This window comes from Mastigoproctus giganteus, chromosome 3 (assembly GCF_048544385.1).
Source record: "Mastigoproctus giganteus isolate SK-2022 chromosome 3, ASM4854438v1, whole genome shotgun sequence".
NCBI lineage: Eukaryota > Metazoa > Arthropoda > Arachnida > Uropygi > Thelyphonidae > Mastigoproctus > Mastigoproctus giganteus.
This window is the reverse complement of record NC_143577.1, coordinates 97400423-97428148: the sequence shown is the minus strand read 5'-3', so window position 1 is coordinate 97428148 and position 27726 is coordinate 97400423. Positions and strand designations below refer to the sequence as shown.

Below are 27726 nucleotides of genomic sequence, written 5' to 3'. Positions count from 1 at the left end.
TTCTGCCACTCAACCATCCCCTTATCCATAGCAGCAATTTGCCTCCAATGCCACACTGCTCCAATTTGTGCAGCAGTCTTCCATGTGCAACAGTATCAAAAGCCTTTCTATGATCCAAATATATAATATCAAAGTTATTCCCTGCATCCAGTTCTTTTGTGACTACATCATAGTATCCAATCAAATTGGTCAGGCAAGACCTGCCCTTAACAAAACTATGCTGCGTCTGAGCTATAACTGAATTCTTGTCTAGATGATCCTGCAGTGCTTCTTTAACCAGTGCCTCCATTAATTTACCTGGAACAGAAGTTAAACTAACAGGTCTATAATTACTTGTGTCAGCCTTTGATCCTCCTTTGCGAATTGGGGTTACATTTGCACATCTCCAGTCTATGGGTACCCCTGAGTCCAAAGAAGCTCTCATAATTATGGCTAGGGGTTTGCTTACTTCCTTTGCTGCCTCCTTTAATATAACTGGATAGATCCCATCCACCCCAGGTGCCTTTTTTATGTTTATCCTCAACAATCTCTCCTCCACTTTCCTCTCAGTTATTACAAAATCATATAGCTCACTGCCGATGTTTACTTTACCTACATCATTCTCCTTCCTGAATAACTCCTCATGTGTGAATGTAGATGCAAAATACTCGTTTAGATTGTTAGCCACCTGAACAGGATCCTCAACTGTTGAACCATCAATATCCAGTGGACCAATCTGATTCATCCCTTTCCTTCTTGAGTTTAAATATGTAAAGAACTCTTTTCTGTTTTTCTTTGCATCCTTTGCCAAGGATTTTTCGTAGTCCTCGATTTTTCGTAGATTTTTCAAACAGTTTGTATAGAAAAAAGAAATTCATATATTAAATATAGTTTCAATGTGGTATTATGAGCATTAGATAGTCACATGTATTGCTATGTAACACTTGTGAATGTGGTGCTACTTATGAAGAGATACACATAGAGAGAGAGAAAACAGAGAATTGGGAAAAAAGTATACAGGAGAGGTGTAATAAATATACAGTTGTAATTAAACCAAGTGGCTAAGTTCAGAGAATGTAAAACTACAGAATTTTATTAAATGCTCTACAAAGTTATAAACTTAGTAATTAATTGATAAAAGAAATAACTATATTTTCTTCTCACTTCTATTAGTCAGAAAAAGAATTTAATCCAAAACTACAAATCGAACATAACTGAAATATCATATACTGTACACATTAATTAATATTTATATTTTTTACAGCTTTGCTTGCATTGCTGGTTAGAAAGGTGTTCACTCACTGGCTGCTATAATGCAGGCTCTACAGCCACTCATCTGAGATATCTCTAGGATAAGAAGTTATTGAAACACTATGTTCTTCCTTTGTCCACTGGAGTGATGTGGCTTACGCTGAAGAGATAGGACATCAATGGCCAAATATCTCCTTACATATTTTTTCCGCCTGGTATATTTTTAACATCCTTTCTCTATATACATTGCACAACCTCCATATCTGCTCTATTAGATTATTTCTTTTCTAAATTTGTTTGTGAGCTTTAGTCTAGTAAAGGAGACATATCATCTTGCTGGTTTTCCAGGAGCTTTCACTTCTGAAAATTCTCTTCCAGTCTGTTATATAATTTATTTAGGATAACATTTATGTCTAAAAGGATACTTGCCATCTCACTGACATTTTGTAGTTGTCCTTTTTTCAGTCACTTCATATAAGGGTGAACTTTATCACAAAATTTTGTTAAACTTTTTCAGGTTTCTATCCACACCTCCCCCATTTGTCAGTGACCACAAAAATATTATAAATACCACATAAGTAGTCAGAAAATATACTAAATCACATTTTTGATGAATATTAAAAACTGTGGATTTGGTGTTTATATAGATTTATTACCCAATAATAAGCTCACACTACCAACAAATAAGGCTCACACTACCAACTAGAATGTAAAATACATTTTCTTTTTTTTCTTTTGGCATATTTTTTCATGTTGGATTACTTAAATAAATAACTATTGAGATGGAGAATTACCAATAATTAAATGTTGAAAAATTCAATGAGTTTCCAGCACCATTGAATGTGGTATTGGAGCTTCCAAACTATATGAAAACATTACTTACTTGTCAAAGTTCTTTGCTTGGTCTGTACCCGAACCCCTTAATGTGTACAATCGTCCATCTCCAGACATGAAACCTGCTTGTGCTCGTGCATCTGGCAAATTTGGATTTTTTCCCTCTCCTTGTATCCATTGCACACCTCCCTCAGGGTACAGCAAATGAGCATAGCTGTCTTCACCATTGGAGATGATCACCACTTGGAATGTGTTGACCTAGAACAGAAGGATATCACCACCTTAGAATATATTACAATATATAAGTACTACCTTAGAAACATTGCATATGATTGATTACACGCTCAAAAATTCCACAAGATTTACACTTTACCAATACCAAGTTGAGATATATCACTGACCTGACCTGTTCCTCGGTTGTAAGAGCCCACACCATCCCAGGTGACAATGAATAAACTTTCTGCATAGAATGTTTCAGCATTTGAGAAATGACGTCTGACTTCTCTAGAGGCTCGCTCCAAGAGACTTGCTGATTTGGTCTCTCTATGAATGAAAAAATAAGCAATTTATGAACCTAGTCAGAATGCTCACTTACAATGAGGATTAATGACTGTAATTAAGAAAACAGCAAATGCATTGTGACAAACTACACAATAAAAAGAGTTTCTGAACCCATCTCCTTATTGTAATGTTAATTATGTTTCCCAGTATATTCAATATGACTTTTGAATGATTTGCTCAATACACCTGACAGCATGCAAAAGGACTAGCCTCTTTTACTAACGCAGTGCCATCTCAAAAAAGCTATTTAATAGTTCTTAGTAATAACAGTAGCAAATTATGCAAGAAAACAAGCTTATACAGCATCAGCCAAAAAAAAAAATTGCAAGTTCTTTTATATATGGTCTATGACTGCAGAGATAGCATAATGGGAATTCTATTACAAACTGATTACATTATACTTTTAAAAACATTTCATATAAAAAGGCTTTTAGCATCATAATTGAACATCTTTCTATACATTAAACTAATTTTTCTCCTAATGATATTTATTCAGCCAATGGGAGAAGAGGGATGTGGGTTACGTGTCATACATAACAAAAACACGTAACAGAAGCTTGTTTTACTATGGTAAAACAAGCTTCTCTTTAAGCGTGGTCACACGCTATGTTTATCTAACACAACAAAGCGGTACCATTCTTGATTTCCATATGTAACATATTTATTTAAATAAACCAAATGCAACAAGGCATAATATTTTAAGATTCTAGATCTATATAATAATCTGTGTAAATACACCATAGACAACTCTTAAAAAAAACTACAACTGTAGTGTGAAAGGCACCCACTGGTGAAATGTCAACTAGCTTTCAAACGGTCTGTGTGGCACCCACCGAGAATAAATAACAATACTTATTCAGAGTGCAATTCTTGGTAACTCATTATGAAGGATGAGCACAATATGAGATACAGTTGAAAAGATGCCTTTCCCACTGCGATCATAGTTTTTCTTTATGGCATATCTACACCGATATCGTAACATATTTATAGCTCAGGAAGAGACATACAGTGTCAAAAGCTTCTGTAAGTATTTCAGTTTATTTTATCAAAAGAAGCGAGTGCAGCAAGCAGGGGGCAAAGCCCCCTTAGTAGTTATTAATAATAATTACCTAAAAAGATCAATCAAAAAGTTAAGACTATTTATTACAAAAAATGAGTGTCAGGTAGGAGGTCATCACATCTGGTTCAATTGCTTTCCACTTCACCAAACCAGTAATACACAGCATGTGTTGATTTCTGGGCCTTAGACTTCTATCACAGTGTCCAATTGGGCAAACACAATCATATGTGCAATTTCTGAATGGATTATCAGGCTATAGCTATTTGAATTTGACTGTCGACTTTTGATTTTAAAAGTCATAAATAATAAAAAAATAACTAAGGATAAGCTGAGCAGCCTCCATAGCCAAGTGGTCAGGGGCGGGAGTGCAGTAGCATACACTCTTTGAGTAGACCGGGGTTCAAGCCCCTGACTACTAAAATACGGTTGATCTGCCAATCCGCACTGGACTAGTGTGGTAGATTATGGTCCATTTCCCTCAGCATGAATTGTTGAGGAGGCTTCCATCCTGCAGTGGGTTGATAATGGTTGCAGTTTACCTTTTTTTTTTTTTTTTTAAGGATAAGCTGACAAGAACCTAGGTAGGAATAACCATTTTACTAGGTACATATCTTTATATGCTTATTTATTTTTACCACTCAAAACACCATAGCATTTTTTTGAAGTTCAAACAGCCATAAGTTGGTAATCATTCATCATTGTACACAAGTTTATCTGTGGCAAGTCATAAGTGATTTTTTTAAATTCTCAGAACTCTATCTTCCAAAATGTTAAATATGTTCAAGAAGGTCTTCTGACATATCTGAAGCTCCAATTTCATACCTGAAGCCACCTTAACAGAATATTTTGCATATACACCTTTTATTGAATGCTTAGCCTTTCCCCTCCACCTGACTGCTTTAGAAAGCTTACTATATTTTAAGATAAATCCATTTTGTTTGATCAACTTACAATCTAAAAAATGAATGGAACCAGTCATTTGAATGATAATGTCATTTATATTAGGTTTCTTGTGCAAATCTGAACTTTTTTTTTTTCCATTGTAGTCACAGTCATATTGCAGCAAAACCATTCATTTCTTTGGTTCCGATGCAAGGAGTGTGTGTATTGATCTCAAATTAAAACTTAGAGCGTTACTAGATGAACATGAATCAAAGAAAAAAAAAAAAATGGATGGATGCCATAGATGCAAATAAAGTTAGAAATACTGCATGAAAAACAGCAAATTTAAAACTAATACTGAAAAATCCAACCAAAAATCCAGAGCTCTTGGAGTGACAATAATGTGGATAATTAGATATTAAGATGGCTCATTGATAGAAATGAGGGGAAAAAGAGGTGGATAACTTTATTATTTAGACCATTTGAGTGTGGGGACCCTGTTCAACAGAACTAGTTGAACATGCTTGTGGCCGGCCCTAATCACGAAATATCTAAATATGCAACTATTCTGGTTGAGAAATATAGGAAAATTTTATCCTATGCAGAAAGAAGTGTTTCAATTAAAATTTACCTATGCTCTATGATGGCATTTAAAGAGTTAACGGTTATTCATTTCTTTGCATCAATGTTATTAGAATCTGCTTTATTTTGGGCAACTAAGGTTATAACATTTCAGCATTTTTTATTATATTTTTTATCCCTTTAAACTGTATGAAGAACTTGAGTTTTCGGCAGTGATTGTTTGCATTGGGGGGGTAGAAGTTTACAAGAACATGCATCAGGGGAGAAGAATGTAAACTTCAGGGGGTACATGTAGTATATGTGTATATTTTTTATTATTATTTAATATTATTATTATTATTATTAGCCATATAGTGCAAGGAAGCCTGAGGCTTATGCTGCACCATCCAAAAAAAAATTCCCTAGTTACCTTGAGAGAGAGAGAGAGAGAGAGAGAGAGAGAGAGAGAGAGAGAGAGAAGTAGAAAGGAATCATCAAGAAAGAGAAGAATTATAATATCCAGCTTAAGACCCTAGGTATGCCAAGCCCATACTCACCAGATGCGAGTCCCCTGGGGTAAATGTGAGACCCTGGGGTATCATGACTCATACAGAAATAGCTGATGGCGATTTACAGGTGAATCGTGATTTCATCATTTGTAGAACCTGTGGCATGTATTCCAAGGTTGACCAAGTGGATAATCATAGCTCACCTAGCGATTCTTTTCTTTGTTACCGTTGTATGGAGTGTACCGATCTAAAGTTAAAATTTGGTGCATTTCTAGAAGAATTTGAGTCACTGAAAAAACAGGTGCTTGTCTTCAAGAATAATGTAACTGGGAGCTCGTCAGCGACTCAAGATTTTAGTAACCTACCAAGCCATGCACTCCCGATTCAGGCCCCAGAACTGAATAACCAAGTACAAACTTCTCTGGTTCGAAAGGACTTAGTTCTATCAGGAGACTCCATTGTCAGGAAAATGGGAAGTATTTTTTGTAATAAGGATAGGTGGACTGGAACCAGACTATGTCTGCCAGGAGCAACAATTAATGTTATCACCAACAGATTGTCAGATTTTAAGGGGGTTAAAGAGAATATTATTATTCATGTGGGGACTAATGATATTAAGCACACGCAATCTGATGATTTGTTAGACAAATATAACATTGGCATTAGTAAAGGCATATGATGCAAGAAAGCAAGCTTATATAGCATCAGCAAAATAAAAAAAAATAAAAAAAAACCTCATTTCACCCATCCACAGGCTCCAAATATGATGCAAGATGTAGTTCTGCCTTGAATCTATTTAAGCTATCAACTTCTACAACGACAGATGGAAGTCTGTTCTAGCAATCAACCACCCGCTGGCTAAAGGTAAATTTCTGCACATCTATTCTACCAACTGTCTTTCCTCAATTTGAATTTTTGCCCTCTCAGACAATTATTCTGAGCAAGAGGAAGAATCCCATCAGCATTGGGTATGCTCAAACTATTCAAGGCCGTATACACCTCAATCAGATTACCTCGCAGGTGCCTAGTCTCCAGACACTGTAATTTGCAAAAGTTAAGAATTTCTTCGTAAGAGCAACCCTTTATTCCATTCACTAATCTTGTTGCCCTTCTCTGTACTCGTTCCAGCAGCTCTACATCTTCTTAAGATGAGGCCTCCAGACCTGTATACAGTTCCCAAGGTGTGGCCTGACCATACAAGGGGATAATCACCTCCTTATCCTTGCTAGAAAAATTCCTGTATATCACTGACAAGACACCATGAGCTACCCTTGTAGACCATCTGCACTGCTCAGTAAACTTCATATCTGAACATATAGGACCATGATGAAGAAATGCTGCAAGTTAGGTCAGAATTTTTGTGTATCTGCAATTCTGCCCAGGCATGATAGGAGGGATGGATTAACTCAAGATTAGAAGTATTCTGCAAGGCTTTTGAGGGGAAATTTTTATCAGCTTGGCCTGCACTTATAGGTAGAAGGAATCTGTTTTGTAGAGATGGGATATATTTAAACAAAGGTGGTGTAAACGTTTTTGCGAGTATCATTGAGTATACCTTAAAGGTATACTCAATAAAGGTGTACTCATTGAGTATACCTTACCACTGCACTCCTCACTGACGACGAAAAACTTAAAGCCATCAATGAGGAACTACGCCTGAAGACAAATCTCTTGGAAAAAGTGGTGGACACATTCTCCAGGATCACTCCCCAACCCATATAAGCTCAAGAACAGTGCTCAAGCATAGGAGCTGAAGACCCTGCACCACGGACCTGTGCCAATGTTTTGGAAAAAGACTTTTCCCCTACCAACTCTGCTAGTGATTATAATCCCCCTACCAGTAATCAAGGTACAACAACAACAACCAGCATGTCCTACTGCTCAGAGCCACAGATGACTCTGACCTCAAAACCAGTGGCAACATTAAAGAGCTCATACAAAATACACTCAGGAATGACTTCAAAATGGTCAAAGTAAAAGCACTAAGACCCATCAGAAACTGAGGAGTACTATTGGAAACCACTTCCAAGAAAGACCTAGAAAATATTTCGGCAGCCACCAGAGTCCAAATTGCTGGGGGTCTCTTCAAGCCTACCAAAAATTACCAACCCATCTATGATGTCCCAAGTAAACTCACTACTGAGGAACTGGCTGAGGAGCTGTATTACAAAAACCTGATGGACATGGAGCACACGCTGGAAGAAGTTAGCACTAACATTACCTGTAGGTTTTCTATGGGGACAACCATGCACCGGGTAATCAGCTTAGTGCCAACACTCTTCAAGAGCATAACATTCCTTCTGAGGCTATTTATTAGATGTAGCTCGCATAAATTCAGGTCATTCACCATGGTAACAAAATGCTTCCTCTGCCTTGGGTATGGTCATACATCCTTGCACTGCACTCGTAAGTCCCCAACTTGTGGCCACTGTGGCTGCGGTGGACATGTGCAGGCTGAGTGTCCAAGCAAGGAGGACCCACCCTGTTGTGCCAATTGTAAAAGAAGGCGGAGAGTTCACAACCACTCAGTAAAGGATGCAGCGTGCCCAGAATATCAGAGAACATTAGAAATGGCAAGATTAAGGCCCGCTAATGAGTAACACCTGTCTCACCCTAACTCAGCTCCCCTAGACTGCTTCGGCAGTTAGTACTTAGCAATCCAACCAAACTCTAACTCGCCCACTCAAAATAATGCAAATAAATGGGCATTGCTCGAGAGACATTGCTGATGAAATTCGGAAGGCAGCGCAGTGGATGTCATCTGTGTCCAGAAGCCGTTCGTGGCCAAAGCACATGCTGGAAACAGCCACAAGATCACAGGATACTCACTACAAACAAGGCTGATCCAGCCTACTAAAGAGGACACGAAGACTTGTATTGTTATACTCAATAGAAAGCTGGACATCCTGGTAATCCACGGACTTTGTACACAGTTTGCAACATGCATCCAACTCACCATGAAACAATATTCATTCTACCTTATCGCACTGTACTGTCCACCCTCAAGAGATATTGCAGAGCTGCTGAACTACCTGGAGCATGCATTGGATTTCTTAGGCAACAAGAGCACTGTAATTACAGCTGATGTAAATGCAAAGTCCATCTACTGGCATTCTCCCACTCCTGATCTGAGAGGGCTTCTAATTGAGGACCTTATCCTCTCTAGAAATCTAACAGTACATAATCAACCCAACCAACTGACCACATACTCTGGCAGCACAGGTCAATGAAACATAGACGTAACACTCACAACCAATGATGTACGCACCTGGGTCACCATCCCAGACTGGACCATGAGTGACCCCACAGGGTCATACTCTTCCACCTAACAGTGCGAAACGTTCGCACTGTTAGGTGGAAGATGAATGACCGACAGTCTACTGAATTGAGGGAGTTTGTAAGATTCTCTATCAAATCCATTGATTGAAAAGCCTTTGACAAGACCATCCAGCTGGACTTCCCAGAACTGAACCTCGCAAAACTTGAATGTCTAATGCCAACTGAACTCACGAACTCATACAGAACTCTTTGACAAAAGCAGCCTTCCACTCAACCAGTAAGAAAAAACCACATAATAAACCATGCTCTTGGTGGAACAGGGAACTTGCCAATCTTAGAAGACAGTATCAGACCCACCGAGATTGGCCTGCTGAAGATGTGGCCCAATTCTACAATGATTACATCCACAAAAAGAATACCTATATAACAGATATTGCCACGAGGAAGAGAGAAACCTGGACTACCTTTGTCAAAGAGTCTGGTAATACAAACCCCTGGGGACTTCTGTACAAAACCATTACGGAAAAGACCTACACTGCAGATATACATGAATCAGATGGGACAAAACACCAGGAAACAGCAAATTGAACAGACTCCACAAATGTTATTCTTGACAGGCTTTTCCCTAATGTCAACCCTTCTGAAGACGACCCTGACCATAGAGCAATCAGGAAGAGGAACAAAGAATATCTCCCACAACACAATTCAGAACCATTTACTTCACAGGAACTGGAATCAGTCCTCAAAATAATTAACACGAACAAATGCCCAGGTATTGACTGTATTGAGTATGTTTTCATAATGCGCTTCTGTAGACGCTTAAACCAGAACACCTACTCCTGTTGTTGTTGTTATTTGGTTTTTAGGAGCATTAGCAACTAAGGCCATATTGCTTCGGGGATATGCGGTGGTCATTCCCTGACCTTTTCACATCCTCCGTATTTGGTGGTCACAGGCTCTAACCCCGGTCTAATCAAGAAGCGTGTGCTATGCACTGCTGTTCCTGCCCATCTGGCTACGGAGGTGCCACACCTACTTCTTTACAAGTGTCTCTCTTCCTCGTGCTTCCCCAATAACTGGAAGGTGGCACTGATTAAGCTGATACCCAAGCCCAATAAACCACTTACTGATCCAAAGTCGTTCAGGCCTATTGCACTCTTGGTAATCTGGGAAAAATACTAGAATGCCTAATGCCCTTAAGGATCACCAAATGTTTATTCAAATACAATACCTTTAAGGTATTGTATTTGTATTTTTGTATGGGCAGCTCCTAGAACAGAAGTTCATCTCCGCCTCATTGCTCTGTTCAGCTTTTAGAGACTCTAACAAGGTAAGGCCAGTGTGTGTCGTGTAATAAAAAAAAAATAATAAATAAAAAATAAAATTTAAAAATTCTCATCCAGCACAGGACAAAGGGTTCTGTGCCAGTTGAACTGGGATAGGAGAAAAGGAAGCAGAGAGAAAGAGAAAAAAAAAAGTTTTCATCCCGCACGGGAGAAAGTGATAGAACAGAAAAATTGTCTGTGAACTTGTGTGTGTGTGTGTTCCGTAGTGTAGTGTTGTGTATTGGCCTTTTAGCTACCTGGAAGCAGTGATCACCTAGACTTCCGCTTCCAGGTACTTGTCCCTAGCCAAGGGAAGGCAAGGCCCCTTCCCTACTATCTGCTTGCCCTCCTCCTTGGGGAACGAGTTTCTCAGGGAGGAAAAGAAAACTAGAGTAAGGTTATTTTGTTATGTTATTTTAGTTTTTATGAGCATTAGCAACTAAGGCCATATTGCTCCGAGATATGCGGTGGTAATTCCCTGACCTTTCCGCATCCTCCGTATTTGGTGGTGACGGGCTCGAACCCCGGTCTAATCAAGAAGCGTGTGCTATGCACTGCTGCTCCTTCCCACCTGGCTACGGAGACGCCGACCTAGAGTAAGGTGAAGAGGGGGAAGGACAAAAGAGGAGGGGGACTCCCCCAGCCCAGGGGAGCCCCAGTCCAGGAAAAATTGTTAGGGGAGAAAAAATAATAATAATAAAAAAAACCGAGAGTGGGTGAGAGGTTGCTAGCCTGACTTGGGGAGCCCCAGGCCAGGGCAGAACACAAGAACAAAAAAAAAAAAAAAAAAAAATCTTTAAATCCCGCATCCCGATTGCGGAAAGGAAGGGAGCATTGATCAGGTGCCAGCAACAGGTAGATAGGGAGAAAAATAAATAAATAATACTAATAAAAAATAAAAAGTTTTTCATCATGTGTGGGGCAGAGAGGAAAAGAGTAGCAGGAAAGTGCTATTGCTACTCTGGATCCAGGAACTAGTCTCGGACCCAAAGCAGAACGCGAGAAAAGAGCAAAAAGAAGGGAAAAAAAAAGTTATGATAGGACATTTACCATTTTGCAGTCGGCTCATGTCCTAAGTTGGTGATCATTAGTTTTAGTCAGGTTTAGGTGTCTGCATCTGGAGAAAACTTCCTTAGCAAATGTTTGGAAGGCCCTCAGGCTGTCAGTCGTCACAAGTTGGTCAATACGGCTAGGGTCAAGGTTTGTCACAATAGTTTTAAATTGTGCTTGCTGCTCATCATATTGAGTGCAGTCGAAGATTGTATTGAACTAGTTCTCTTTTTCCCCAAATCTGCATCGATCTGTGTTTGAGAGTCCCAGCTGAAATAGCTTCTCATTAAGGGAGCCGTGCCCAGTTACCAGGAAAGACGTTTCAAGGCTCATTGAGAACCACCTTCCCACTACTTTATTCATTGTAAATGTTATGTCTGGGAGGAATCTTTTAGTCAGTCCTGAGGTTCGAGGTGTCCCATCTAGTCTGCCACACCTTGATGAGCTCGTTGAAACACAGGAGTTTTTTCTTTAGTTATATCTTCCTCAAGGGAGATCTGCATATCCAGAATGGAAGTGGGGATTATTTTCTTGAATCTAAAACAGAGTCCACGGTAGATAATGAAAAGATCTAGGGGAAGTGTCCCTGCAATTACCTGGATGGCAGCCATGGATACAGTGCGACAGATCCCATGAGTGGCAAGAATCATGTTTCTCTGGATGGTATGGAGTTTATTTCGCATTCTTACCAAGACCGCTCGGTGAAACCATGCTCCTGCAGTGTATGATACAATAGGTAGAAAAACCGCTTTATAATATACCAGGAGTGTTCTTTTAGAGAGGCCCCAGTCACTTCTGGATACTCTAACAATGACTGCGGTGAACGTCTCAACCTTAGAGGCCATTTGCTGCAGGTGCGGCAGGAAAGACAGCTTGTGGTATATTACCACTCCTAAGACTTTGGTTTGTAGTACTAGGGGAAGTGTCCCATCTAGTCTGCCACAAGTCTGAAGTTTGATGCCATTGATCTTGGCCTGAGGGGGCCACCTGATATCTTGTTTAGTTTTGAATATGATCATGTTTGATTTAGCACGGTTGATTTGTAGTTTGTTGGTTCTAGCCCAGGTCATGAGATGATTAATTACCCGTTGGGCGTTTGTTTCTATTGTGGATTGAGACCTTCCTGAGACTATGATTGTTAAATCATCAGCAAAGGCTATGATTTTTGTGTTATCAAAGGTATTATGTAGCCAGTCTTGTAAGACCATATATCTGCAACATATGTATATGCTCTAAACAAATTGTATATTTATGAATGTTAAGAGAATATGAGAAATCAAAGTAGGAAACAAAAGGAAATATTTATTATTTAACATCTAAATACTAATTGTCAGTTCACAAAAACCACATTACTGATATAACCACAGTTTAATAACACGAAAATCACAATTGAAATTCGCAAAAAAATCATACAAATTACAATCAAACGTGCGAGTATTATAACAATCTTATTCTTCTTTGCTTATGAATTAATCACTTAATTTTTCCAATAACTCATTCGGACCTTCTAAGCTTATCTTCGTGCAACCTTACAATATTCCAGTACAGATACATTATTTATTTATTTATTTATATAATAAAAAGATTATAAAATTTATCGTTTATAGGCTGCAACCAAACCATCTTGTTTGGGTATACAAAAGAAGAATTAACTACAAGTAGACTCCTGCTGTAAAAAAAAAGCAAATAAAGGGAATGTGGAAACCATGAAGTGAAACTGCTGACAACTGAAATATCGGCCACAGTAGACTCTCTCTCTCTCTCTCTCTCTCTCTCTCTCTCTCTCTCTCTCTCTCTCTCTCTCTCTCTCTCTCTCTCTCTCTGTCTCTTTCTCTGTCTCTCTCTCTCTCTCTCTCTCTCTCTCTGCTTAGCCCATCGTTTTGCCCTTCCCCTGAAAGCTGCGGGGCACTCTCTAATTACAATATTTTGAGGAATGTCACTAAGGAACCAATTCAAGTGACCCTATTCACAGCCTGCGATCCACTCGGTGTTGTTTGCAATATATAAACAAAGAATTAGTTGCAAGTAGACCCTTTGTGTGAAACACTATCAAGAAATGGTTTATGTGAAAATAAAGGGAACCTGAAAACCATAAAACAAAAATGCCAACATTTGAAAAAGTGGCTTTTAGTTACAATTTGTGCAGCTAGAAATATTGCCAATTTGATTATTTTTAATATTTCGTGTCTTTTGAATTTTCGCAATTTATACTGTGTACCACCTAACGAGTACCATGCTTAGTTGACGAGATTTTCTGTGTTGTGTTATTTGACACAAATTTATTGAATTCATGTTTTCTAATTACAACATTGTGTAAATAATAGGGATCCTAAAGAGTGCAGCAAGAAGAAAATTTCAATTAAAATTAAACAAAAAACTGTGGTGAAAATGTCAATGTCTGAGGTCTTTGAGCGAATATTAAAATTACTATTTTTCTCCAGGGAGGGGGGGGGGGATTTTATTCCACCGGAGGTGAAACTCAGACCCAGTCATCCCCCTAGATTCAAACACTGATTTTTAGGGTTGATTGAAAAATCATGTAATCCTCACACTAGACGACCATGGAACCAATTATTTTATATTAACAACAATCCTGGTGTGAAGAAAAGTCCATAAAAATTCCTTCCATCAAAACATGAATTTTGGCCTTTTCCATTCAATCTAGGGCAGCAATGTGCTAGCCACGAGAAATTTCAGGTATTTTATTAAAAATGAGTGTTCATTCTTGCAGTTTAACTAATTGCAAAGTTCAGCACAAAAATATTCTCCAATAATAAAATTCTGAAAGTATAAAGATCTAACTATTTTTTTATTCAAAATTTATGTTCAATTCATACTGTACCTTGTAAATACATTTACAAGTGCATACTGATATTTAAAGTAGATAACGATCCAAATAATAGCAATAATATTAGTAGAAATGTAGTGAAAATGATTCGCCTATCCACACTTATTTTTCATTTGGCCTGGTGTTGCCAACATCACTATTAAAAAAAAAAAAAAAAAACCATGTTTTAGAGTACATTTCTATGGCAGGCCCTTCGTACAGTTAAAGATGAAAAGTTGTATTCCACAGCAAATATGCCAGAATAGTTAAATTATATGACTATTAAAAAGCTAAATTCAAACATAAATTGATACCATTAGATATTTAGCTGAAGGGGAAAATACTTTACATTTGAATTACTCAAGCAATTCAACAAAATTTCCTATAATCTCTACTAAATGCAAAGGTGGTAGAGAATGAAAAAGACCTGGGTATAATTGTGCAGTTGGATATGAAGTTTTCTGAGCAGTGCAGACAGGCAGCAAGGGTAGTCAAGGGGTCTTGTCAATAATATATAGGAATTTTGCTAGCAGGGATCAAGAGGTAATTATCCCCTTGTATAAGCATTAGCATTAACATTAGTAGAGGCATAGGATGCAAGAAAGCAAGCGTATGCAGCATCAGCCAAAAAAAATAAATAAAATAAATAAATACGAAATAACCACTTCCACTTCATCCCTCCGTTCGTTCGAAATACCTGCCCAGCTGAGCCTTAAATTTATTTAGTCTATCAACTTCCACAACAAGGGATGGAAGTCTGTTCCACAACCAACTACCCGCTGGCTAAAGGCAAATTTCCGCACATCTATCCTACATCTGTCTTTCCTCAATTTGAATTTATGCCCTCTCAGGTGATTATTCTGAGCAAGAGGAAGAATCCCATCAGCATTGAGCATGCTCAAACCATTCAACGCTTTATACACCACTGCCAGATCACCTCGCTGGTGCCTAGTCTCCAGACACTGTAATTTGCAAAACTTAAGCCTTTCTTCGTAAGAGCAACCCTTTATTCCATTCACTAATCTTGTTACCCTTCTCTGTACTTGTTCCAGCAGCTCTACATCCTTCTTGAAATGAGGCCTCCAGACCTGTATACAGTACTCAAGGTGTGGCCTGACCATTGCCTTATACAAAGGAATAATCACCTCCTTATCCCTGCTAGAAAAATTCCTGTATATCATTGACAAGACACCATGAGCTACTCTTGCAGCCCATCTGCACTGTTCAGAGAACTTCATATATGCCTGCACAATTACCCCCAGGTCCTTTTCATTCTCTACCACTGTCAGTGTAGTACCACAGAGTTCATACGTTGCTCTGGGGTTGCTGTTTCCCCGTATGTAGTACTTTACATTTGACAATGTTAAACTTCATTTGCCACCTCTCAGCCTATCTACTCAACCTTTCCAGATCCTGTTGCAGCAGCATAGTGTCAGTAGTGTCCTTAACAACCATGCCAACTTTTGTATCGTCTGCAAACTTGGACATTAAGCTTGATATACCATCATAAATATCATTTATAAATACAGAAAACAACAATGAACCCAACACTGAACCCTGAGGGACTCCACTAATAACATTAGTCCACGATGAGCAGCGTCCATTGATTACCACTCTCTGTCTTCTCCCCCTCAACCACCCCTTTATACATAGCAGCAATTTGCCTCCAATGCCACACTGCTCCAATTTGTGCAGCAGTCTTCAATGTGCAACAGTATCAAAAGCCTTTCTAAGATCCAAGTATATAATATCAAAGTTATTCCCTGCATCCAGTTCTTCTCTGACTGCATCATAGTACCAATCAAATTGGTCAGGCAAGACTTTCCCTTAACAAAACCATGCTGTGTCCGAGCTATAATTGAAGTCTTGTCTAGATGATCCTGCAGTGCTTCTTTAACCAGTGTCTAAATTAATTTTCCTTGAACAGAAGTTAAACTCACAGGTCTATAATTACTTGTGTCAGCCTTTGATCCTCCTTTGTGAATTTTGGTCACATTTGCACATCTCCAGTCTATGGGTACCTCCCCTGAGTCCAAGGAAGCTCTCATAATTATGGCCAAGGGTTTGCTTACTTCCTTTGCTGCCTCCTTTAATATAACTGGATAGATCCCATCCACTCCAGGTGCCTTTCTTGTGATTATCTTCAACAATTTCTCCTCCACTTTACTCTCAGTTATTACAAGATTATCTAGATTACTGTCAAAGTTGAATACATCTCTGGCATTCCCCTCGCTGAATAACTTGTCATGTGTGAATGTTGATGCAAAATATTCATTTAGTTTGTTAGCTACCTGAGCAGGCTCATCAGTTAAACCATCGATATCAAGTGGACCAATCTGATTCATCACCTTCCTTCTAGAGGTTACATAAGTAAAGAACTCTTTGCTGTTTTTCTTTGCATCCTTCGCCAAAGATTTCTCGTAATCTGCCTTCGCCTGTCTAACCTCCTTTGTAACTTGGTTACAGATCAACTTATATCTACCATAGGTTTCTGTGTCACATGTTAATTTATATGTATCCCATGCATTTTTCTTCTCTGCAATATGTCTCATTAGTTCATCTGACATCCATTTAGGCCTAAACCTTGAACAATATTTCTTAGTTGGTATGTTAAGCCTAGTAGCTTCCAAGATAAGTTCTTTGAATGCTTCCATTTTGAATTTGCTATTGGTAACATCATCAGTTGGTCCCACTGTGTAGAATTTAAATACTGTCTCAGACCATCGTAGTCGCCTTTAAGAAAGCAAAAACCCTTCCCTTGACTCCTGATGGTAGTTAACTCTTTCAGTAAATCACACTTCAGCACATTGTGATCACTGCCACTTAGTGCTTCCTTTATCTGCAGATTCTTAATGCATGAAGAATCACTACTGATAATCAAATCAAGAGTATTACTCCCTCTAGTTGCCTCCCGAAAATGCTGATGTAGAAAACAATCATCCAATAAATCCACAAAAGCCTTGCTAGTGTGCGAGTGACCAACCCACAAATTCCAGTCAATATCTGGGAAATTAAAATCCCCCATTATAAGACTCTCTGATTTACTGGCCAACTCTATTTCCCTGTACAGTTTCTTATTATACTCATCAGAGTTATTAGGCCTATAGCACACTCCTACTCTCAATTTTGATCTCCCAATGCTTATGTCACACCAAACTGACTCGACACTGCACTGTGCAGCGATGTCGACTGGCTTCACTTCCTTTGATTTTATGCATTTCTTAACTAATAGCATAACCCCTCCTCACTTCCTATCCTTTCTGTACACATTGTACAGGAGTGTGCTATAGGCCTAATGACTCTGATGAGTATAATAATATATTGTACAGGGAAATAGAGTGGGCCAGTAAATCAGAGAGTCTTATAATGGGGGATTTTAATTTCCCAGATATTGACTGGAATTTGTGGGTTGGTCACTCGCACACTAGCAAGGCTTTTGTGGATTTATTGGATGATTGTTTTCTACATCAGCATGTTCGTGAGGCAACAAGAGGGAGCAATACTCTTGATCTGATTATCAGTAGTGATTCTTCATGCATTAAGAACCTGCAGATAAATGAACCACTAGGTGGCAGTGATCACAGTGTGTTGAAGTGGGATTTACTCAAGGAGGTAACTACCATCAGAGGTAAAGGGAAGGGTTTTTGTTTTCGTAAAGGCGACTATGATGGTCTGAGACAGTATTTAAATTCTATACAGTGGGACCAACTGATGATGTTACCAACAGCAAACTCAAAATGGGAAGCATTCAAGGAACTAATCTTGGTGACTACCAGGCTTTACATACCAACTAAGAAATATTGTTCAAGGTTTAGGCCTAAATGGTTGTCCGATGGACTAATGAGACATGTGGCAGAGAAGAAAAATGCATGGGATACATACAAATTAATGGGTGACATGGAAGCCTATGATAGATATAAGTTGGTCTGTAACCAAGTCACAAAGGAGATTAGGCAGGCAAAGGCAGACTACGAAAAATCCTTGGCAAAGGATGCAAAGAAAAACAGAAAAGAGTTCTTTACATATTTAAACTCAAGAAGGAAAGGGATGAATCAGATTGGTCCACTGGATATTGATGGTTCAACAGTTGAGGATCCTGCTCAGGTGGCTAACAATCTAAACGAGTATTTTGCATCTACATTCACGCATGAGGAGTTATTCAGGAAGGAGAATGATGTAGGTAAAGTAAACATTGGCAGTGAGCTGGATGATTTTGTAATAACTGAGAGGAAAGTGGAGGAGAGATTGTTGAGGATAAACATAAAAAAGGCACCTGGGGTGGATGGGATCTATCCAGTTATATTAAAGGAGGCAGCAAAGGAAGTATGCAAACCCCTAGCCATAATTATGAGAGCTTCTTTGGACTCAGGGGAGGTACCCATAGACTGGAGATGTGCAAATGTAACCCCAATTCACAAAGGAGGATCAAAGGCTGACACAAGTAATTATGGACCTGTTAGTTTAACTTCTGTTCCAGGTAAATTAATGGAGGCACTGGTTAAAGAAGCACTGCAGGATCATCTAGACAAGAATTCAGTTATAGCTCAGACGCAGCATGGTTTTGTTAAGGGCAGGTCTTGCCTGACCAATTTGATTGGATACTATGATGTAGTCACAAAAGAACTGGATGCAGGGAATAACTTTGATATTATATATTTGGATCTTAGAAAGGCTTTTGATACTGTTGCACATGGAAGACTGCTGCACAAATTGGAGCAGTGTGGCATTGGAGGCAAATTGCTGCTATGGATAAAGGGGTGGTTGAGCGAGAGAAGACAGAGTGGTAATCAATGGACACTGCTCATCGTGGACTAATGTTATTAGTGGAGTCCCCAGGGCTCAGTGTTGGGTCCATTATTGTTTTCTGTATTTATAAATGATATTGATGATGGTATATCAAGCTTAATGTCCAAGTTTGCAGACGATACGAAGGTTGGCAGGGTTGTTAAGGACACTATTGACACTGTGCTGTTGCAACAGGATCTGGAAAGGTTGAGCAGATGGGCTGAGAGGTGGCAAATGAAGTTTAACATTGACAAATGTAAAGTACTACATATGGGAAACAGCAACCCCAGAGCAATGTATCAACTCTGTGGTACTACACTGACAGTGGTGGAGAATGAAAAGGACCTGGGGATAATTGTGCAGGCAGATATGAAGTTCTCTGAGCAGTGCAGACGAGCGGCAAGAGTAGCTCATGGTGTCTTGTCAATGATATACAGGAATTTTTCTAGCAGGGATAAGGAGGTGATTATTCCCTTGTATAAGGCAATGGTTAGGCCACATCTTGAGTACTGTATACAGGTCTGGAGGCCTCATTTCAAGAAGGATGTAGAGCTGCTGGAACGGGTACAGAGAAGGGCAACAAGATTAGTAAATGGAACAAAGGGTTGCTCTTACGAAGAAAGGCTTAAGTTTTGCAAATTACAGAGTCTGGAGACTAGGCACCGGCGAGGAGATCTAATAGAGGTGTATAAGGCTTTGAATGGTTTGAGCATGCTCAATGCCAATGGGATTCTTCATCTTTCTCAGAATAATCACCTCAGAGGGCATAAATTCAAATTGAGGAAGGACGGATGTCGGATAGATGTGCGGAAATTTGCCTTTGGCCAGCGGGTGGTTGGTTGGTGGAACCGACTTCCATCACTTGTTGTTGAAGTTGATAGGCTAAACAAATTTAAAGCTCAACTGGACAGGTATTTCGAACGAACGGAGGGGTGAAATGGGAGAGGGTTTTTTTTTTTTTTTTTTGGCTGATGCTGAATAAGCTTGCTTTCTTGCATCATATGCCTCTACTAATGCTAATGCTAATGCTAATTGTACTCCCCAAATTCCAGTTCTGCATTCCGTTTATCTGTGTGACACCACGTCTCTGATATCCCAATAATATCAGCCTTTGATGCTTTGAGCAATACCTCAAATTCATCAAATTTATTTAGCAAACTCCTAGCGTTGGTGTATACGCAAGTATACATGCACCTGTTCCTATTCTTAGCTATCCTAACACAACCCATGTGTTTACTTGTACCGCAAAGACTCCCAGCAGTATCTGAAATATCCTGCATCTTGTTTTCCAGGCTTTTGCTCATTCCAATAGAAGCAGTGCAAGAATCACTTTCACCTCTGCCAGTGGCTACTGTTAATCTATTAGTCCTTGTATCCCCCCAAGCTAACAGTTTTCTGAGCCACCTAACACTGCCTCGATAGCATCAGCAAATATTCTTGCACCCTTTCTATTTAAGTGTATCCCATCCCTGTAGAAGCAGTCTCTTAGCACTCTGTATAAGGCAATGGTCGGGCCACACCTTAAGTACTGCATACAGGCCTTGAGGCCTCATTTTAGGAGAGATGTAGAGCAGCTAAAAGGAGTACAGAGAAGGACAACAAGAATTGTGAGGGGAACGAATGGGTGGTCTTACTAAGAAAGGCTTAAGTTCTACAAATTGCAGCATCTGGAGACTAGGCACCTGTGTGGTGATCTGATTGAGGTATATATGGCTTTGAATGGTTTGAGCAGGCTCAATGCTGATGGGATTCTTCTTCTTTCGCAGATTACAAACCTGAGAGGACATAAAATCAAATTAAGGAAAGACAGCTGTAGAATAGATTCACGGAAATTGGGCTTTAGCCAATGGGTAGTTGATTACTGGAACAAACTTCCATCTGTCTTTGTGGAAGTTGATAGCTTAAATAAATTCAAGGAAGAACTGGACAAACGTTTAGAGCAAATGGATGTGTGAAATGGTTTTTTTTTGGCTGACGCTGTATAAGCTTGCTTTCTTGCATCATATGCCTCTGCTAATGCCTCAAGAATATAATCCTTTGCGTTAGAGTTGCGAATCACAGTCAGCTCACAAGTCTCTGCCAGCTCCAACCTGTTGTGAATATTATTCTGATGAAGCAGTTCGACTTGTCACCGAAACACTAATTCTGACAGAGCATGCATGATGCTAGCTGTATTTGTTTTCACAGAATTAAAAGAATATATGGATAATGCACCTATTGTCTTCGCCACACCTGGCACCTTGACTCGCAACAACTCGACTCTCAGAGCGAATTTTCATTAAATTTATAATTGGACCTTTTGGAAAAATTAGTTGAGCATTCCAAATATCATTAAACTCTGATTAATAGAAATGCTACAATTATTATTTCTTTGTCTGTCCGTCTGCATGTAATAACTCTTCCCAGTGGATGGATTTTAAGGAAATTTTATATTTTGCTCTGTTAGAAAGATTTGTTGATCCTTCCTATGTTTTATTAAAAATCACACTAATAGAATTCCAGCAATTATTATTATTTTCTTTTTTTGGAATATATATCACATGGGCTATACATATACTGCAGCTGAAGCACTGGACAATATGCTTCGCACATTAACTAACTTTTTTTTTGTAATGAACTTATATTTTGCAGTAGGTGCAAACTCCAGCAATTGATTTTTGCTGAACAGCATAATTATTCTTATTTTAATTGATAGATTTTAGCTGCAGCTGAAATCCACTGCCTAATAATGCACGTAATGCATTCTTTTAAGGAGAAGAACAAGTCTGTTAAATAGACTGCCTGCAACCTATCTTATGATAGTGGTGCGGCTGCCCCACTAACCCCCTTCCCTCAAGAGTAAAGCCTGCAGCTGAAATGCTATGCGGTTTACTCTACACATGTCCCTAACCCTATCAAAATTTTCATGTCATGTACCCCTAGTTGCGAAGGGCAGTTTTACTGTTGCGAGGGAAAAACTGGAGTCAATCCCAGTGAAAAAACTTCACAACCACAGTTTGAGCCCACCAAACTCAATGCTGAATGGAAAACCCCTGGGAAAGGGTAGCAGCTGGAATCGAACCTCGAGCAGTTATTCAGCAAGGCGGCAATACTGCCACAAGGCTACCATGACCCCGTATGCTAGCACTTTAATGTAGTATTTCACATCACATTTCTCACCAGTTGCATGGATAGTATGATGTGATTGCTAAACTTTGGAAAAAAAAAAATAAGCAGTACAGAAGTTAGTTGGTTTGACATTGAAATTTGACAAAACATCATTGTAGCACAGAAAGCAAAATACATTAACAGTACGTGGAGTGCAGATCGATAAATATTTATAGATAATGGATTTTCTAACATGATTGTAATTCAACAAGCACAAAAAGAAAATCCATGAAGCTCATGAAAAGTAATTGGCATAAATTGTGTGATTAAAACTGTTCAAAGAAAACTTTTGTTTTCCAGTTATTGTAAACAAACATTTATTTGTTTAACATTAACAAGTAACCTCACTTTTTTTTTACAATTCAAATTTTCCATATCTGAAATTGATTTTTTTTTTTTTTTTTATAATTCATTTACTGTGGACAGTTACTTGGGCATATTCTTTCATCTCTTGAATTTAAGCAATTATTTTAACTTTCTGCTGAAGCGTAGTTGCAGGAGTTATTAAAATAATTCGCAACAGTGCATATTTATTTGGATACCTTCTTTCATAGAAGGAATTGTTTTTAGACATTGTTCCATTCAAGAGAAGAGAAAAATAATACTTTGGAAAAAAAAAGTTTGGTTCTTCCGTCGATATCAGAAATACAACGCTGAGTTAAAACCATTCTGGGTGTCTATTTCCTGTGGAACATTTTGATTCAGACACGGAATTTCATTTCACTCTTCAAGCAGCACTTATCAGATACAAATTCTTAATTGTTCACATTGGTGAAATTACTAGAAAAATTACAGTTACAAAATGCCTTGACATGGGCATGCTCAAAATATCTTCATTTTACTTTTATAAAATTGAAACCTGAGATTCTGCTGACACACCATAATAAATGTTTAGCGGAAGGCTTCTTTCCTTGTACAGTGTATGGAAGGTAGCACTACCTAAACTCATTCCTAAACCAGGCAGACAACTTAACGTGGCCAAATCGTACAGACTAAAAGCTCTTTTAGAAAAGATGGGGAAAATACTCGAATGAATCAGGCTCTGAGAATAATATCTCTCTTGCAGGAAGAAAATCTAATATCATTTGTGCAGTACAGTTTTTTCCAAGGTAGATCAAGTGAAGGTGTTTCGCTTGATTTTGTAGCACATATTGAGAACCCCCAGGGAAAATGTTCTTGCTATATTTGTTGAATTTGAGGGAACTTTTGATACCCTTTGGTTGGAAAGCTCCGTCAAAAGACTGCAAAAAGCAAATGATCCTCAGCAAGTATATAATCTTATAAGAAGCTATTTTACCAAGAGACAGATAGTTGTTAAATCTTTCAATCAAGTGAATGAAAGGAATGTTATTCAGTGATATTCACAGGGCTCAATTTTGGGTCCATTGATGTAGAATTCAGTACTCTAGAACTGGCTAGGTCATTCATTTCCAAAAACCAAAATTATAGCCTACATGGACGATTTGACTAACCTAATTGGAGGTAAGTCTCATAGGCCCTTGGAGATAGTGGCTAATGTTTTGATGGACAGGATGCATGAATTGCAGAATAATTAAACCAGTTTATAATTGGTGCATGCATGGGAGAGAGAGTTTTTCATGTTGTGTTATTATTTTAATATCAAAAAATAATTTTAGAACTGAAAGGTAAGAGACTAATATAATAGGGTCATTAAAAAGGTGTCCGTGATTTCCCTTTTAATTATCTTCGAAAATATTTGATCGATTGCTGTGATCGCAGCAACAAACAGTGCGGTAACTCACTAAGTTTTATTTGACACCTCAACAATAACCTTGGTTGCACCGTGAGTGTGCACAGAATGACTCCTATGTGCACCAACTCAGTCAGTGTCAGTAAGATGCTGACAGGCGGTGTTTTGGTATGCTGAATTTCAATACCAACGTACATTGGTATTGACGTTGCACTCTTATGACAGATTTAAATTCAGCATACCACAGCACACACTGCACTTTCTGTTGCATGGCCATCTTACTCACACTGACTGAGACGGTGTGCGTAGGAGTCATTCTGCACACACTCATGGTGCAGCACAGATCATTGTTAAGGTGTCAAATAAAAATCAGTGAGTTACCACACTGTTTGCTGCCTACAATTACAGCAATCGATCAAATATTTCCAAAAATAATTAAAAGGGAAATCACAGACACCTTTTTCTATGACCCTGTATTATATAACATCCTATTATACCACCTATTATACCTATTATATCCACCGAGAATAAGTAACATTAGTCTTCTCCACTGGTGAAGCATTGCTTATTCAAAGTAATGCAATATCAGCATAACTCGTTGTGAAGACATTCACAATATGAGATGTAACAAAAACGATGCCATTTCACCTACTTCGGTGATTTTCTGTGAATTAAAATGATGCTGTGCACTAACTTGTTCGATTACCAAAATGTTTATTTGGTAATCTTTATTTTTATATTAAAAAAATAAAGAAATTCTTTATTTTTTAATATAAAAATAAAAAATTTCTATATTTAAAAAAACTTATTAAATGGGAAAACATTATTATGATAATACACTGTGTATTCTTTACCATGTACCTTTTATGCTGGAAAGCTTTTTACCCAGGAAACTTCTTACGCAGAAAATCCCGATCGGGTTATAATTACAATTACAAAAATTACAATATATAGAGTTGAAATTAGGAATTAAGAAACAAAACCTAGTACAGAACCAAACCGGAAACTTCTTATGTGGGAATTTCTTATCTGGGTTCTACTGTAGTTATTTTGTCTCAAAGTGGAGAAAATGTAATTTATTAATCACATAGTTAAACTACTGCAATGAGTTTATAGTTCTTGTCCAAATAAGAATTTAAGGATTATTATTCTTTCTTTACAAGTAATAAAAACATGCAATACCGGTAATAAACTCTTCCTGCTCCTCTTGTATCAACATCAGAGTACAGTGGTGCAATTATGGGATAGGTGAGAGGAAACTGTGCATTGAAGAAAGATGGCACTTCTGTTAGGAAGGACAAGAGGCCGTTGTCATTAACCTAAGAATGAAAAATTGTTAGACAAATAATGAACAAAACATTTTTACATATATGGATTAGAAAAACATTTCATTAATTCTGATACAATGCATGGTAAATAAAATTAAATGCACATTTCTGAGTGGAAGACTGAATAATTTGTTTCATGAAAGTGATACTTTATGCCACACAGTGGATAAGGAGTAATTATATCCAGAAAACTCAGTTGCTGCAGTCATTAATCAGAAAGAAATCAGTTGGACTTCACTTCATATAATACGCTGATGTTTAACTTCATATTTTTATAAAGTTAAACATGTAATGTGTTCAACTCCAGTAATGATATCTGACTACTGTCACTCCCAGGGGCTCACATCTGGTGAATATGGGTTTGGCACACACCCAGTGTCCTGAGCTGGATATCATCATTCTTCTCTTCTTGGTGATTCCCTTCTACTTTTGCTTCTCTCTCTCTCTCTCTCTCTCTCTCTCTCTCTCTCAGGGTAACTCAGGAATTTTTTTTTTGGCTGGTGCAACATAAGCCTCAGGCTTCCTTGCACCATATAGCTAATAATAATAATAACACACTAGACAACTGGCAACAGTTAGGTGTTATTAGCTAAACAATTTATCATGCCCTACAAAAATATTCTGTCGGAGTAATGTTTTTTATGACTAAATACACAGCTTCATTAATTAATATTTGTGCTTCAAGTTTTAACACTGTGATATGTTAAGAGTCAAGCAAATGATAATTCTGTTACTTTATTACTGCATTGCCTTTGTAACAAAATTGTGGCTGCATCATCATCCGTTTGAAAATTTCGAATCTTGTAAACGAGTAACACAACCTTTTTTGATCAGGACTGACTGGGCCATCAAATGAAGAAAAATATCCCGATGATTTAGTAATAAATTACCTATGAAAATAATAATGAATTACCTGTGAAGCACTAAAACAGGCGACCCGCAACTTCTGAGTAATCAAAGTATAAACATTCCGATTTTATTTTATTAGTATTATTTTTTAAAATTAGTTTAGTGATTTATGAATTCGGGAAATCAAGTTGGAAATTAACGCAGATTTTTTTTTTTTTTTTTTTGTATGACTAAATGTAATTGTATTATTAGACAAGGAACTAAAGAGCAATTCAAAAAAACTGCATCAAAAATATCAGCGTTTCGGCTACATAACTTGCACTAAATATTTTTATGACAAACGGTTTCCCCCCACCCCACATGAACTATGATCACAGATAGAGTTCAAACGGCATGGTAGTTCTCAACTATCTTTATTCCGTACGATATATTTTTTTTACATTCATAGAAAGACAGGACCTTCTGCGGGTAAAAATACCCGGTTAACTCAAGTGGGGTGGGGGGGATTGTAAGCGACTAATGCAGTGTCAGAGTGGATGTGAAATAGGATTATCAATAATCAAAACGAAACAGTGTATTTAGGACTGCTCTGATAATGAATAAACAGGATTATGAACTGCAGGCAAAACTGGCTTAAAAGAAGAGAACTACATCAATCCAAATTCTAAAGTTTGTCTACTTGAAATCTGAAAATCGGTCAACTTTTGATTTAAAAAAAAATTCTCACTATGGAGAAATTCTGCTTGGATTTCAAACAGATATAGGGCAAGACCAGATTTACCAGAACATTGGCACAGTTACATCAGGGCGTAAGGTTATTTTTAGCTCTCAATATTCATGTGCGCCAGGACCACAGCTAACTCCACTAGTGGTACATGCACGGCTGTAGTGGAGGGCACAGAGTAGTATGTACTTTTCTGTGGTGGCGGGTATTTTTATTATTATTAGTCATATAGTGCAAGGAAGCTTATGCTGCACCAGCCAAAAAAAAAATTCTGAATTACCCTGATAGAGAGAAAGAGAAGTAGAAGGGAAGGAAAGGTAAGGGAATCACCAAGAAAGAGAAGAATGATGATACCCAGCTCAGGACCCTAGGTATACGTCATATACCCCTCTGGATTATTTTAGGTGAATAGCGTACACCTTCTGGATATACAATATATATAAAAATTGTTATTTAAAGTCAAAGCAATAGTTGATGGAAAAATAAATAAATCGGTCAACTACTGAGGACACTCAGGATGAAGGTCCGTAGTCACGAATGGTCGTTAGTGTAGTATCTCAAATAGACAGCTTTATGGTAACTGAAAAAGGTTTCTAGTACCCCAGCTTGCCCTAAAAACTGAGGAACCGACGAAAACGTTGTCTATTTGAGTCTTAGCAGTCGTTGTGAATGACAAGGGTGGGTGAAGCGACTCCGACTTCTTCCTGGAGAAGCGATTAAAGCCTTGGGGGAGAAGCGACTGGCAAGTGAGGGCCGTGTAAGACTCCGTGCAGACGCCTCCCCACCACTCAACACTGGATCTCTGAGTACCTCCTTGCCAGGACAACTCCAGCTTTGAAAATTGTTAAAAAATACTTCTCATTGCAAAATTTATAAATGACCTTTATAGAATTATTAACTAACTATTCAGCAACCTTTTTGTCACCAAAAGGAGCGTTACTTAGTACAAAGAAGTGCGCTATCGAAGTGCATTAAAAAATTGTTTTTTTTAATTTTAACACAAAAAGTAAATGATCGATTTCAATCGGAATAGTTTTCCCTTGATATGCATCGAATAACGCATA

At 38.2% G+C, this 27726-nt stretch overlaps 1 protein-coding gene across 1 annotated transcript in view; it reads right to left on the bottom strand.

Annotated features, from left to right (window-relative positions):
• The window catches only part of Ndg (Nidogen), a 255770-nt gene that overhangs the window by 202511 nt on the left and 25533 nt on the right, over positions 1–27726 (bottom strand). The window contains exons 2-4 of the mRNA XM_090370056.1: positions 24944–25080; positions 2466–2607; positions 2114–2322 (exon numbers count right to left, since the gene is read on the bottom strand). Coding sequence (XP_090226182.1) covers positions 2114–2322; positions 2466–2607; positions 24944–25080 — 488 coding nt within the window. The remainder of the gene's footprint in view (positions 1–2113; positions 2323–2465; positions 2608–24943; positions 25081–27726) is intronic.